Here is a 14,462-nt window from a genome sequence, read left to right as displayed (position 1 = left end):
TCTGTGTGCGATCTGCCAACTACCCCCATGCAAGGAACCACTATAGTGCTACTTGCCATGAAGGGCACTGAGCAAACGAAAAAACAAAACAAACAAGAATGAGTGGATCTTATTATAATGATAAAGAGCTCCCTAAAGTTTACATCCATGCAGGACTCTTGCTGACAAGACTGAGTGATTTAGTGTGGTTAAATGTGGAAAGAAACTCACTCATCACAAGCTACCGAATCTAACTTGTACATCTGGAAACATGGTTTGTTTCACGTCTAAGTTTTTAAAAAAGGAAGACGTCCGCTAAGGTACTCCTCTGCTAGTTCAGTTGTTAGTAGAAGGTGAAGTTGGCCAAGACAAACACCGAGAAATATCTTACTGTGGGTCTCCTGCATAACTCAACTGTGCAGGGCGTATCCCAAAGTGGACGATAATTGGAAAAGTAATCACTTCAGGGTTGAATTGCTCACGGTCCAGTTGATCAATGCGGACAGAGCTTGGTTTCTAGGGAGAAAAGAGTATCAGCATCATTTCTTTCCATCACAAGTCCTGAGGCACCAACTTTAACCTAAGGGATTAAGTGTTTTCCCCCTAGGAAAGCTGTTTCTAAACAGAAAAATTCCTTAGTATAGAAAATCCTATACTATATTTAAAAAGTGATATCACCCTGCATACAAATCTTTGCGCCTATTTGGTATAATGAACAATGATTTTCTTTTTTTTTTCCTCCTAGTCTAAACAGAAACCTTTAAAGATTAAACTTTTTTTTTTTTTTTTTTTTTTTTTTTTTCGAGACAGGGTTTCTCTGTGTAGCCTTGGCTGTCCTGGACTCACTTTGTAGACCAGGCTGGCCTCGAACTCACTGGGATCCGCCTGCCTCTGCCTCCTGAGTGCTGGGATTAAAGGCGTGCGCCACCACGCCCGGCTCAAAACTTTTAAGAGGACACCTGGTCAGATATAACTCTCCTCTAACTCCTCACAGGGGAATGGCTCTACATCACAGGAGAGGCGCAGGCTCAGTCTATCGTGACATCATATTCAAATAACTGAAGCACTGCTTGCTGTTTAACACAGATGTCTCTATTTAAATTTTCTACTAGATTTTAGTGTACCTTTATATCCCTTAATTCCTCACTTAGAATAAAAGATTTATTTTATGTATGAGTGCTTCATATGCATGCATGTGTATGTACCGCGTGCGGGCCTGGTACCCTTGAAGGTCAGTGCACTGGATCCCCTAGAAGTGGAGGTAGGACAAGGTGCTCCCTACTGTAATTCAGCCTGCTCAGCCAGCTAACAAACACAGCTAGATGACAAAGAGGATAGATTTGCACACATTCATTCACATTGTTAAAAAATAGCAGCAAACTTTTTTAAATATATGTCACCTAAAAATAAAAATCTCACAAGCTTGAAAAAGTTATCTTTGTCCTAAAAAAAAAAAAAAAAAAAAACCTTAGATGGCTTTTCTCACAGGTAACCTAAACATAAAGTTACATGAATATCCATTAGCAGTACAAATATGTCATTTAGGTCTCAAACTGTCTTGTTTGGGCATAAAGTGACATGCTATGTTTTTACACAAACTGTACAGGAATTCTACTGAGTTACGCATGCGTCCGCTGCCACACTGTGTCACCACGACCTACAGAGGCCCTAAGTACCTACAACTGCAGCGACTCAAGTGGCTGAGGTGGGAAGATCACGTGAGACTAGCCATCCAGGATGAGCCTGAGCCACACAGCAGGGTACCATAAACAGAACGGTAATAATCATCTCAACCATCCCAAGAAGTGATGTGTTAGCACAGGCATCTGGCCCAGAACCCAGGAGTGGAGGCAGGACAATCAGGAGCGCAAGGCCAACCTGGGTCATAAAATCTTGACTCAAAAAACCAAAAAATTTTTAAAAATTAAAAATCATTTCTGAGTTATAAGGACAGTGGGTTGGGGAATGAAGTAAATTCTAGACTTTGGCCATAGTCCACAAATCTATCATGCCATCTCTCTCTAAGAATTTAAAAGTGTTTTCACTAATGACCAAAGTGTTCTCAGGCAGAGGCAAAACTGTCAGGCAGGAACATTAATTATTTTAAGTCTGCAGCAAGAAAGTATTTAATGTGACCATAATGGCTTGAAAAACTTAATAAATTTCCCAATGTCCTTGCCACTGGGCCATCTTTCAAAATGAGTACTGTCCAGGATGAAATGCAGTGTCATGGCTGCTCTGCCCTGTGAGTACCACGTACACTTCTGAAGAGGACGTAATGAAAAGCTGGTTCTACGACAATGAGCTATCTTTGCATAAACAGTAAGAAATAACTGACTTCATCTTCATGGCCCTAACCCACACGCCTACTTTCCAAACATCTGTGCCTGCTCTAACATAAGCCTTTTATCCTGACTGATCTGCTTGCTTTCACTATCTACAAAACAAGCTTTTCACCACCTCAAGGCCGTACATTAGTCACGCCAGTAATCAACACAATTTCTTCATTTCTGTTAGTTTTCACTGGAGCATTTATGGCACATTGGCCTCTGCTAAACCTAGAGGTTTCAGTGTGGGAGCTGCTAACTAAACATTCATCGCAGGCTCCTCACGTTACAGACAAGCTTGAAATGGCTGTGGCTCACATAGTTGTTCATCAGCAAACCAGCTGCATGATGACTGGATGACAAGTAAGTGACCCACACCAATGCAGCAGAACAAAGTAGGAAAAACCAGAAGCACCTGGGACCTTTTTAAAATCCTAACTTCCTGGGGGCTGGAGAGACGGCTCAGAGGTTGAGAGTACTGGCTGATCTTCCAGAGGTCCTGAGTTCAATTCCCAGCAACCACATGGTGGTTCACAACCATCTATAATAAGATCTGGTGCCTTCTTCTGGCATGCAGGCATATGTGCATGTGGAACACTGTATACATAATAAATAAATAAATCTTAATTAAAAAAAAAACCTATAACTTCCTGGGCCCATTGTCTGGAACATATAGAATGAGTCAGTCAGAGTATTCTTAACTTCTTTCAAATGGCTTCCAACTGACCATAAAATTTCAGGAAAATTGAACTATGTTGTGGAAGCCAGCCCAGGGTGATATGTTCCCAAAGAGACCACTACAAAACATGACAAATCACGTCTTCTACCATCACCCACTCTCTGATTTATCTCTGAAGTGGCCAGAAGAAATGAAAATATATGAACCTGTTTATAATGAAAACAAAGATTCATTGCCACATAGTGCTATTATATTTCTCTTTTTAAAGATACTTTATTAATTTTGTGGTGTTTAACAGTATAGCAACAAAAAGTTACTTTCCTTTTCTAGTTTTAAACACAGCTTTGGATATATAGTGATTTAAAAAATAATATCTATGTGACAATGACCAATAACAAAAGGTAAGTATCACAAAATAAAACCAAATGGGTATCGACATGGAATCTATTACAAAAAAACAAAAAACAAAACAAACAAACAAACAAACAAAAAAACAAGAATTGGCAAGAAACATTTAAAATATGAATTGTCATTAGAAACTAAAATAAGTATGAAATGAGGCAAAATACTGATTTCCTCCACTACCAAACTGACAAGGTTTTTGTTTTGCTTGGTTTTGGAGCTAGTCTGAGCAGTATGAAGTAATGAGTATTCTCATATAACCTGCAATCCTCTTGGGGTGAAATCTGCAGTGTACATCGAAAGGCTTAAAGGTACAGACATCTTTATGCAGAATAGATATACTGGTCAGGTGAAATAAATACACCCAAATTATAGTACTTTTCTTATTTACTAAGTATTCAAAGAAAAATGACCCAAAGGACAAGAAGCTAGCATTCTCAAGATGCGGTCCACGTTGGTACTGCTTGTGTGGAACATCCAAACAAGGAAAGAGGATGACTCACAGCCCAGGCTGTGTGAGCACCAGAACTTACCGTGCCAGGGTTGGTAACTATCATGCCTTTGCACTCTTCTGCATATTTCTGCCACTCAAGCTCCTCCCATTGGAGCATGTTGGCAATTTCCTCCTCGGGTACCAAAGCCTTGCTACACCGGAGCAGGTAGAGGAGAATCTGGTGCATTGATAACACTTCTTTGCCTCCATCTTGGGTGAGAATACAGGGTGGGTGGGAGAGGAATAAAGCTACTCAATCAACAGCAAAGTGTCAGCTCACTGAGGTAAAACAAGACAACGGGTGTGGAAGAGCACATATAAAAAAGTAATTTAAAATTTACATTGTTCAGCCAGGTGCCAAATAATACGAACGCCATTTGTCTCACTGATGAACAGTGCTCATAAACCATCTCATTTACTAAAATGGGAACAACAACATTATAAATGATAAAGGCTTTATTTGTAAGGTATGAATACAAAAAAGGGTGCTTGCCTAAATAAATTTAAAGTAGCCTAGCATAAGAAATCACAGTTTATAATAAACAGAATCATATTATGTCTAAATATTTTATCATTCTTTCTAGAGTAACAGATGAAAGCTTTTCAGCAGCAATGTTACTGTCGTAGAGAAATTCTAAGCTTTATGAGATATTTATAGATGTTTTCAATAAGACATTGCTGCATTATGATCTAATTTGGGGGTGCTAACGTGCTGCACCTGCCATGATGAATGGAGCTGAAGAGCTTGTACTAGTATCACAGAGGATCGTTATGGAGTCAGTACAAGGATAAAATACCAACTGTCTGAGGTTTACAAGTACAGAGAACTGAAAACAACAAAAGACATAATTTAAAGTAGCTCAGTAAAGGATAATCTGTACTTTATAAACCAAAGGCACATAGTTCATGTGTCCCCCACGATGGGGGCTGCAGGGATCTGCTCTTCAGATTCACGACCAACATGGACAACACATTCTGTACCATGTTCTCGATCCACCCAAAAGGAGCAGAGCCCGCCCAGGGACTCTGAAGATTACTACCCTCCCCTCAAACTTCAGGTGCAAGTTAGGACCAAGCTAAACACTGAGTGACCAAAAAGGAGCAAGAAGACCCTTTTGGGTCAGAGGAACTAGGGGCACCTCAGAATCCAGAGGGTAGACAACAAGAGGATCAAGACTGTACAAGCTGTGCTGGCTGAGAACCTTGGTGGGCCAGCATACTTGAATGAAGGAACATAGACCAACATTTCTACGTCAGGTGTTGCTCTGGAAGTGCACACTGCCACCATTTACACACATGTACATGTGGATATCCAATTCTCATCACATCCACACACTCACTCACTCACACTTACTGAGTACCTGCCGTGTGCCAGGCACCATTCTAGAGGTCCCGGGAATACTGGCAGTGATCCTCTAACGTCCTAACACTTACAGCCCAGTGCAAAGGGACAGATAGTTCAACGCAACTGTATAGTAGAGCGGATCGAAAAGAACCTCCCTGGGAACAAGGAGACGGGCAGCACGGCACATGCCTGTAACCTCAGCAGTCAGGAGGATACAGCAAGAAAAGTGCGACTTTAAGGCCAGCTTGTGCAACACTTGGTGAAAAAAAGATATTACAAGATTGTCTAGTTAGAGAAAGCACTAAGAGATACACGAACAAAAGGATTGAGGAGATGCTCAGCAGTAGAGGTCTTCTCTAGCATGTGTAACACTGAGGTTTACCCCTCAGCAGTGAAAGAAATACAAAAACAAAAGACAGAACTTCAGCTGAGACCCACCATGCAGCTACCTGGGTGTCTTAATCTCCTTTCCCGTGGATGTGATAAAAACACTCTCACCATAGCAGCTTAGGGAGAAAGGGTTTATTTTAGCTCACAGTTCCACAGGCTGCATTACATTTTGGGAAAGTCACAGCTGCAAAAACTAAAACTGGCAGACACAGCAGAGCCACAGTCAAGGGCAGAGGGGGAATGAACCGTGTGCATGCTTGCACTTAGCTAAGCTTATCTTCTACAGTCCAGGACTCAGGAATGGTGTCACCAACTCTTAGGCTAGGTTTTCCTACATGGCTTAGCATAATCAGTCAGTCACGCAGACATGCCCACAAGCCCATCTGATGTACAGTCTCTCAATGAAACTCTTTACCCAGGTGGTCCTAGACCACGTAAAGTTGACAGTTGAAACTAGCCATCACAATGGGTAAAGAGCATCTCATAGAAGAATCAAGCAAACTCCAAAGACGATGAGATGGGTACATTCCCAGGAAGTCATAGGCCACTGTGTAGGGCACAAATTAAGCAGAAGAGGGCTAGAGAGGCAGCAAGATGTCAAAGCTTGCAGGACTTTATAGTCCTCACTACGAGCTTGGTGCTTTATTTTGCAACTGGAAGATACTTCTAATTATTAGGTGCCAGACTCTCTGAGTGGGCCCATGCTGCAATCATGCCCACTCAGCAAAATGCACAACCTTAGGCACACGAAAAGCACATATGGTAATAACAACCAGTCACAAGGGTTCTAAAAGAGGTAATATCCTGAAAACAAATTCTCTTCATCAAAGACCATGAGCCTCTTAAAAATATATCTAAATATAAAGAAACTACCCAAAGATTGTTCATAGTAGTGATATCTTTATTATCTTATGACAAGACATTTATCTTAAGGCAAAGTCTCATGGTGTTACAGACCGAAAGTTGTTTTCCTCAAAATTAGTATACTGACATCTGTCCTGGTTTCATGTCTGTGGTTGTGATAAAATACACTGACCAAAAACAACAACAACTTAGGGGGACCAGCAACATGGCTCAGTGGGTAAAGGTGACTGCTACCAAGACTGATCACCAGAATTTGACTCCTGGAACTCACATAGCGAAAGAAGGAAGCAGATCCCATTAGGTGTCCTCTGACCTCTACAAGCATGCCACGACACACCTGTGCATGTGCTTGTACCATCATGTGTGCAATCACACAGAAATACCCATAGTAAGCAAAGAAATTGTTTTTTTTTTTTTTGTTTTGTTTTAAAAAAAAGCTCTTTTTAAAGGGGAGATAGAGTTTATTTTAGCTTGCAGTTCCAGGGTATGGTACTTTCTGGGGGTTGGGGAGTCAGAGCTGTAGGAACTTGAAACAGCTAGTCACATGACATCAACAGTTAAAAGCCTGTGTGCTAAGCTCATTCTTTCTTACACACTCAGGTGCCCACACCTAGCAAATGGCAGAGCTGAGATTTCCCACGTCAACTAACACAGTGAGACAACCCTCCACAGGCATGTGCACAGGCCAGCCTAATCTAGACGATGCCTCGTAAGACTTCTTCCCCGGTGAGTCTAGACTGTCAAGTCAACACCAAAACAACATCTTAATCTCCAACGGGAAGGTACTAAGACACCAGTCTGTTGTGACGGGATATAGCCAGGCAGTAAACTGAGTACAATGCACTTGGAGATCGTTTTGGGGTGGGCATGATCACAATACCATGCTCCTACAGGAGAGAAAACCTGCCTTCCCTGCAGCTTATCCCATCCTCTGCATCTCTCCCTGGGGATGCTGTCTTTGAACTTATAAGATGTGGGAAGAAAGCAGAGGCTGGCGCTACATGCTTGTACTCTAGTTCTTCAGATGCAGAGGCAGGAGGATTATTGCAAGTTTGAGGTCAGCCTGAACAACTCTGCTAAGTTCTACCCTGAGCTACAGAGCAAGGCCCTGTCTCAGAGACAGGGATGGGGGAGGGAAAGAGAGACAGAGACAGAGAGAGAGAGAGAGAGAGACAGACAGACACAGACAGAGACGGACAGAGAGAGAGATTGATTCTGTCTTCCCTTTGTTTTCCGTTGCACGAGAAAACAATGACGGCATGCTAATCTCTCATCTTCCAATGGGTCTGAGGCTAACAGACAGATAACAGATACTATAAAGCAAATGATGACTGTACACGGCATGTGCCTACAGACAGAACAACAGAGATGAAGACCCGCAACACCTAAGCAGTAACTGCCAGACTGATTAGACTCAGCAGAAGGAAGGAGAGAACACACTAATGTTTGTATGATGTTTATAATCTAAAGTGAGCTAAGTGTATCTAGGAGAACTGTGGGCTACAACAGTACACAACAAGGCCAAGACACTGTACAGAGCAGAGCACTGTCTGCCTTAGGATCTGGAAAGTTTTCATATTTTGATGAGCGGTGGTAGGGAGGCGTGGGAAGAGGGGCAAAGAGAAACAGACACAGCTGTAAACAGCAACAGAACCTCTCTGCATGCAGTTGTGCCTGGCTAACTCCACAGCACTTCACATACAGTGAGATGGGTGAGAGGTATCTAAATGAAAAAGCTAAAAAGAGCTACAAAGGGAATTACTTAAGTCTACAAATCAACTGTCTCTTTTTAAAAAATCTCAAATTCTAGGCTAAATAAGTAGTACTGGCCAGTTTAGAAGAGGAATAGCTGCAAGATTAAAAAAACAAAACCAAAAACAAACAAACAAAAAAACAAGGCCAATAAATACTTATCAAGAAGCCAACTACCCAGTCTCCAGTTTGGGCTGGGAGCAAACTTGCTGATGAGAAGGAAGAGCGTTTTACAGCATCATCGAAACTGGACACCATTACACCAGCAAACAAAATGTACATCAGGTGCAAAGCTGCTACTGCTGAAAGAGAAAATACACTCATGCTAAACGGCTACCGAACAATTCACATGGCAGCTACAAAAAGATAGTTATTTACATCTGTGGAAGAAGTAGAAACCCAGGACAGGCAAGTTGAGGTGAAAGGTTTGTCCAGGAAGGGGGCTGAGGCTCTACGCCCTATTTGGTACCAGGATGTAATCTTCATGGATGTATTAGAAGAGGCAGACAAAACAGGAGTCCTGTAGCAGCCCACGGACTACACGCAGCATTCCTCACAGCCCGCCCAGCAATGAGACACCATAATAAATATTTGTGGAATGACTTCCTGAAGCAGATTAATCATATGGCCACTTGCTCTCATACTGCCATGAATTTACCAATGTTAATGAATTGGCTCTTTGGGTTTGTCTGTTTTGCTACATGTTTATGTTGAGGATTTATGGAATTATGTCACTGACGGCAACAAAGTAATTTTTATCTTGTTGGCTAGGATAAATAGGACACGATACAAATGAGAAATTAGAGCGGGTAAGCTAAGGTTAGCAGGAATTCTGCCAGCTCTGACGCTGGAACCGTGACAACGGCTCATTATTCGGGAGGAAGTGGAGTTAGTGTTTCAGGGAATGAATCTGGACAGTCACTAATGAACTGACAGACTTTATAAACTGTTTCTTAGAGACCCAGCTCCCTCAGATTATATTGCTTCATTATTTATATGGTTATTTGGGAGAGGGGGGACAAGTGGTTAGGGAATCTGTGTTAAGCATATGGCAGCTCGAACACATATTTGCCAATTACAGGACAAACAGTCAATTCAAAGAAATATAAAAATACTTTCCCCTTCCTTTACACTAACATAGTCCCACCATGATGACTTGGGATGATTTTATTTTGTAAATTTGGTATTCACAACAACTATTTTTTAATTTCAAAATATAATGTTATATTAGGAGCTGGATGGATGGCTTAGCAGTGGAAAGCACCTGCTGCTATTGTAGAGGACCTGGGTTTAGCTCCCAGCACCCACATGTGCATAAATAACTCCAGGTCAATAGGACCCAACGTACTCATCTGGCCATCAGGCATGCACACTGGTGCACACACATGCAGGCAAAACACCCACCCAATTTTTAAAATTTTTAAATAAAATAAAAAACTAAAGATGCTGTATCAATTGAAGTCCCTCCTCCCCCACAATACACACATACCCCAGCCCACTCCTGAATATTCTTGCTTCCTACAAATGTTGAACTATCTTCGCATCCTCGTGGCTTCCTGCCAGCCATACCTGACTACTGCCCAGATGAGGCCATTTCCAAAGATCATTGATAGACAGTCAATCTGCAAAACTAACTCAGGATTTTCCACTTCCCTCCAATAAGGATGTGGGCTTTTCTCTACAGGTACTTCCTGCCCCAATTAGTTAGGGTCAGAAAAATATCTTAAACTGGTCCAGTCCCTCCCACTTATTCTGCAGCCAGAGGGCAGGATACTAGAGGAACAAATGAAAGAAGATTCCTAAAATCTAAAAAACAACTTGGTTTCTGGCAAACTGGCACACACTGAACAGTTCCTAGTTTACAATCACAGGCAGGGATTTGTACAGATGTGTGAGCAACTGAAATAGATGCCTTCAAATTAGAATAATTATGACGACTGATAAAACTTTAGCATTCAATTTAGTATTATAATACATTGATATTAACAGACAGCAAACCAGGTATGGTGGTGCACCTCTTTAATGCCAGCACTAAGGATGCAAAAGCAGGGGTGAGGTGGGAGGTGGGAGAGGGGTTGTAAGTTCAAGGACAGCCTGGTCTACATAACGAGTTCCATGCCGGTCAGAGCAACACAGTGATACCCTGTCTCAAATTTGTTTAAAAAAAAAAAAAGTAGTAAGTGAAAAAAATATTTTACAAAAATCTAAGTAGAATGAACAGACCACAAAATACTTGAAATATCAAATAAAACTATCCAGTGTCTCAGAAATTCAAGCAGCATGTACATACTACAAAGGCACTGTTTTCTGTGAATCAGATGGACAACACTATAAAGGGCAGATAGTCATATTCAGTCAGCATATAATTTTTTTAAAAGAATACTTTCACAAAAATTCTTGGCCAGAGATACAAATTGGCTTGTACTTTTCCAAGAGGTAATCTGGCCACTCTTTCTTATTTAAAGTATGTGTGCTCTACTAACAAAGCAATCTTATTTCTGGAATTCTATCTTTAGGAACACACGAATGCAGATGGACAAACGCACAATCAGACTACTATTGAGTACGCTATAGAACAGATCAAACAGGAAGCCCACAAACTTCATCACTTGAGGAGCTGTCAAAAAAGAGTAATATCCATCTGTAATACACACTTCTTTGTCAGTGTTAAAAATGTCACATTTTACACGGAAAAGTGTGTGAAATATTTTGGAGTAAAAAAGCCAGGTTACATAGTGTGCTCAGTATACCCTCATTTGAAGAGTGAAACAAAATGCACCTCACACGGGTTAAAACACAAGTGGAAGAGTATGCTAGGTTTGCAATGTATATTCTAGTTTGTGTGCACGAACCAAGGGCAGATGATTACAGGCATATGACAAAAACACTCCAATGCCATCAAGAAATGTCTTTAATAAATAGTAGGCCACTGGGCGGTAGTGGCGCACACTTTTAATCCTAGCACTTGGGAGGCAGAGGCAGGTGGACTTCTGTAAGTTCAAGGCCAGCCTGGTCTATAAAGTGAGTCCAGGACAGCAAAGGCTACACAGAGAACCCTGTCTCAAAGAAAAAAAAAAAAAAAAAAAGATAAAATAGTATGAAGTAATTGATATCTATGCTGAAAATAAAGAGTTTGAGCCTATATTTTATACCAATCATATAAAAAAGTCAAGACAGAATATTAATTTAAAATGAAAAACACATGAAAGAAAATTATGACATTAGAATAGGTAAAAATGTGATCAAAATACAGGAAGCTATAGCCATGAGAACACGCACAATGTGCAAGGTTAGGAGCTTCTGCTCCTCATGAAGCACCACGCGCAGCTTATGAAAAAGCATCTGCAGAGAACAATTCACACAGACAGGCAAGGTGGCCTGTGCCTATGATCCCAGCACTTGGGAAACTGAGGCAGTGTGACAACTCTGTTTCAAAAGAGGGAAAAGGGGGCTAGTGAGATGTTTGACAACCTAAGTTTGGCACACATGCAAGCACACACGTACACAAGTTAAAAAATAAAAATTTTAAATTAAAAGAAAAACTCCATAGATGGTATTTTGCAAATAAACATAGGAAAAGACAGACATTACTCAAACAATGGGCAACATTTGAACAAGCACTTCAGGAAAGAGTGAGTAAGCAGATAAAGTGATGCACCCTTTCATTAGTGACTAAAGAAAAAAAATCATGTGGTACACTATCAGAAGAGCTAAACTGGAAGGAGAAAGAAAAGAAAGGCACTGAAACAGCTTGGGGCCTGGCCCAGCAACAAACACCAAGGAAAGAAGTGGTATGGGAAGGAATGCAAAGTGTGACACGAGTGAGGTGCCCAGGGTTGAAAAGAATGACCTTTTATCCATGACTGGTGGCACCATCATTTCTGAAGACTGAGAGAACTATAAAGCTTACTATGAAACACCTATAATTTCCATTTCCATTCCTATATATAGCTCAGAAGACATGTGCAAAAGACTCAGGCCTTTAATGAATATATATATGGAATTTTAATATACATATACTTCACATATCTATGAAATCTGACAGTATTAAAAAGTGCATCGATCAGTTACGTTTATTTTAACTATGCGTTATAAAATGGCACAGCCAAATACAGTATCTGCAACAATAGACTTCTGCTAAACATATTTAACAAAAGATAATACAGAATTCTAGTTTCTAGTCCAAAAACAAGTAAACCCACTGCACAGTACTGCAGGCCGGAAGGTTCTGGGCAGTGAATGGGTAGGTTCAGAGAAGCTTCTCAGACACTGGCAGTCTTGAGCTGGGTCCTGAAAACCCGGTCACATTTACTTCCTAAAAGTGCACTGAGTCCTATAGGATATGTGTACTTGTCAATTTTTTGTTGTAGTTTGATTAAACCTTTTCTTTAAAAGAATGATAGAGATACAGTCCAAAGACATATCACCTTGAACACACCCGATCTGATGTGCTCTTAGAACTTAGGCAGGGCTGGACCCAATCAAAACACAGATGGGAGAAAAAGGAAAGAAAAGTACTGGGCTTAGTGAGACATGCCCATAATCTTAGGAGGCTGAGGCATAAGAAAACATAGTTTGAGGCCCACTTGGGCTATGCAGTTATAAGTTATAAGGCAGCCTGGGCTACAAAGTCAGAATGTCTTTAATTTTTTATTTTTATTTTTATTTTTTTTTGTAATAAATAAAAGTAGGTTTGGGGCAAGAACAAAAACATTTGAAAAGCACCTTCATGAATAACTAGGCACTGTCAGGCTGGAAAGATGGCTGAGTGTAAGAGCACGTACTAGTTTTGCAGAGGGCCTGGGCTCATTTCCCAGCACCCACATGATGGCTCCCAACTATCTGTAACTCCATTTCCAAGAAGTTTAATGTTCTCTCCTGTCCTCCATGGGCACACACATGGAGCACATACATACAAGCAGGCACTCACACATGCATATGAAATAAAAGTACATAATTATTTAAAAATAAATAAGGCACTATTATGACTCACTAAATAAGATGGGTAATTAAATATTTTAAGGAGTCCCTGATAGGTGCAAGAATCACATTATCAGCCGGGCGTGGTGGCGCACGCCTTTAATCCCAGCACTCGGGAGGCAGAGGCAGGCGGATCGCTGTGAGTTCGAGGCCAGCCTGGTCTACAAAGTGAGTCCAGGATGGCCAAGGCTACACAGAGAAACCCTGTCTTAAAAAACCAAAAAAAAAAAAAAAAAAAAGAATCACATTATCATTGATAATGCAAAGAGCAGATGAATTAAACATAAATAGAATTAGAATTCATTAGAATACAGGCATACACCTGTAATGCCAGCATTGGGAGAGACAGACATCAAGATGTCAGGTTTGAGACTGCCAGCAGAGAAGAAGTGAGGGACAAGAGGGGACAGGGAACGGGCAGTGCTTACTCTTGACCTCAAAGGAGTGGCTGGCTTAACGTTTCTTACAAAGGAAGAAAAGGATGCAGAAAGGAGAGATGAGGAGGGAAGGACCTGCCTGGGCGTAATGTTAAAGAGTAACAGTGTCCTTTTCATGGCCACGTAAACTGCTGTGGTTCCTCTGACAAGAAATCTGGCGGCACTACAAAACTATAAAATGGAACCTTTAAAAATACCCATCTGCTCAAAATAGATGTAGGACTAATACAGTAACTTTATTTTTAAAAAAACAAGCTCATGCATAGAAACATATAGAAATATATATCAAGTGTGCCTCTTAATTCATTTCTTAAAATGATCTTTAATGAAGTCATACTGTGAAAAAAAAAATCAACCAAGTGCCAACAAGAAGAATTTTACAATGGGCATTGTTCTGTAGCCTTCAGAGTTTTAAAAATATGTATATTTTCAGGGGCAAGTCTAATACAAAAGCAAATCCTATTTAAAAATAAAGCAATAGACCTTTTAGTTTATGACGGCCTAAATGTTATCCTATAGTTATGAGAAGTATTTGTACACTGAAATCCAATAAAATAAGATTTTTCTATATGACAGTTTTAAAACTGCCTACTTTCTTCTAGATTTGTTAGGTTGTAAAATGCCGAGAGGCAGCAAGGTACAGAGAGGCCAGCTTTTCCGCAATGCCTCTCCAATACTATTTTCTAAGTCACTTGTTGTTGAAGCTCCATTATAAAAGCAAAGATGCATTCGCCTGAAATGAAACCAGAGCAACAAGGAAAAAAGCTTCTAAGAGCATTTCCCAAATGAAATCAACACTAACAATAACAAAAGC

The 14,462-nt window shown here is 40.6% G+C and overlaps 1 protein-coding gene across 2 annotated transcripts in view; it reads right to left on the bottom strand.

The window, feature by feature from the left end:
* The window catches only part of Drosha (drosha ribonuclease III), a 104,518-nt gene that overhangs the window by 51,486 nt on the left and 38,570 nt on the right, over positions 1–14,462 (bottom strand). For both annotated transcript variants that reach the window (XM_051150987.1, XM_051150989.1), the window contains 2 exons: positions 3,921–4,090; positions 371–495 (listed from right to left, as the gene is read on the bottom strand). In XM_051150987.1, the coding sequence (XP_051006944.1) occupies positions 371–495; positions 3,921–4,090 (295 nt within the window). The remainder of the gene's footprint in view (positions 1–370; positions 496–3,920; positions 4,091–14,462) is intronic.

This window comes from Acomys russatus, chromosome 9 (genome assembly GCF_903995435.1).
Source record: "Acomys russatus chromosome 9, mAcoRus1.1, whole genome shotgun sequence".
Classification (NCBI taxonomy): domain Eukaryota; kingdom Metazoa; phylum Chordata; class Mammalia; order Rodentia; family Muridae; genus Acomys; species Acomys russatus.
The sequence above is the reverse complement of the archived record's forward strand: the minus strand, read 5'-3'. Positions and strand labels throughout refer to the sequence as shown.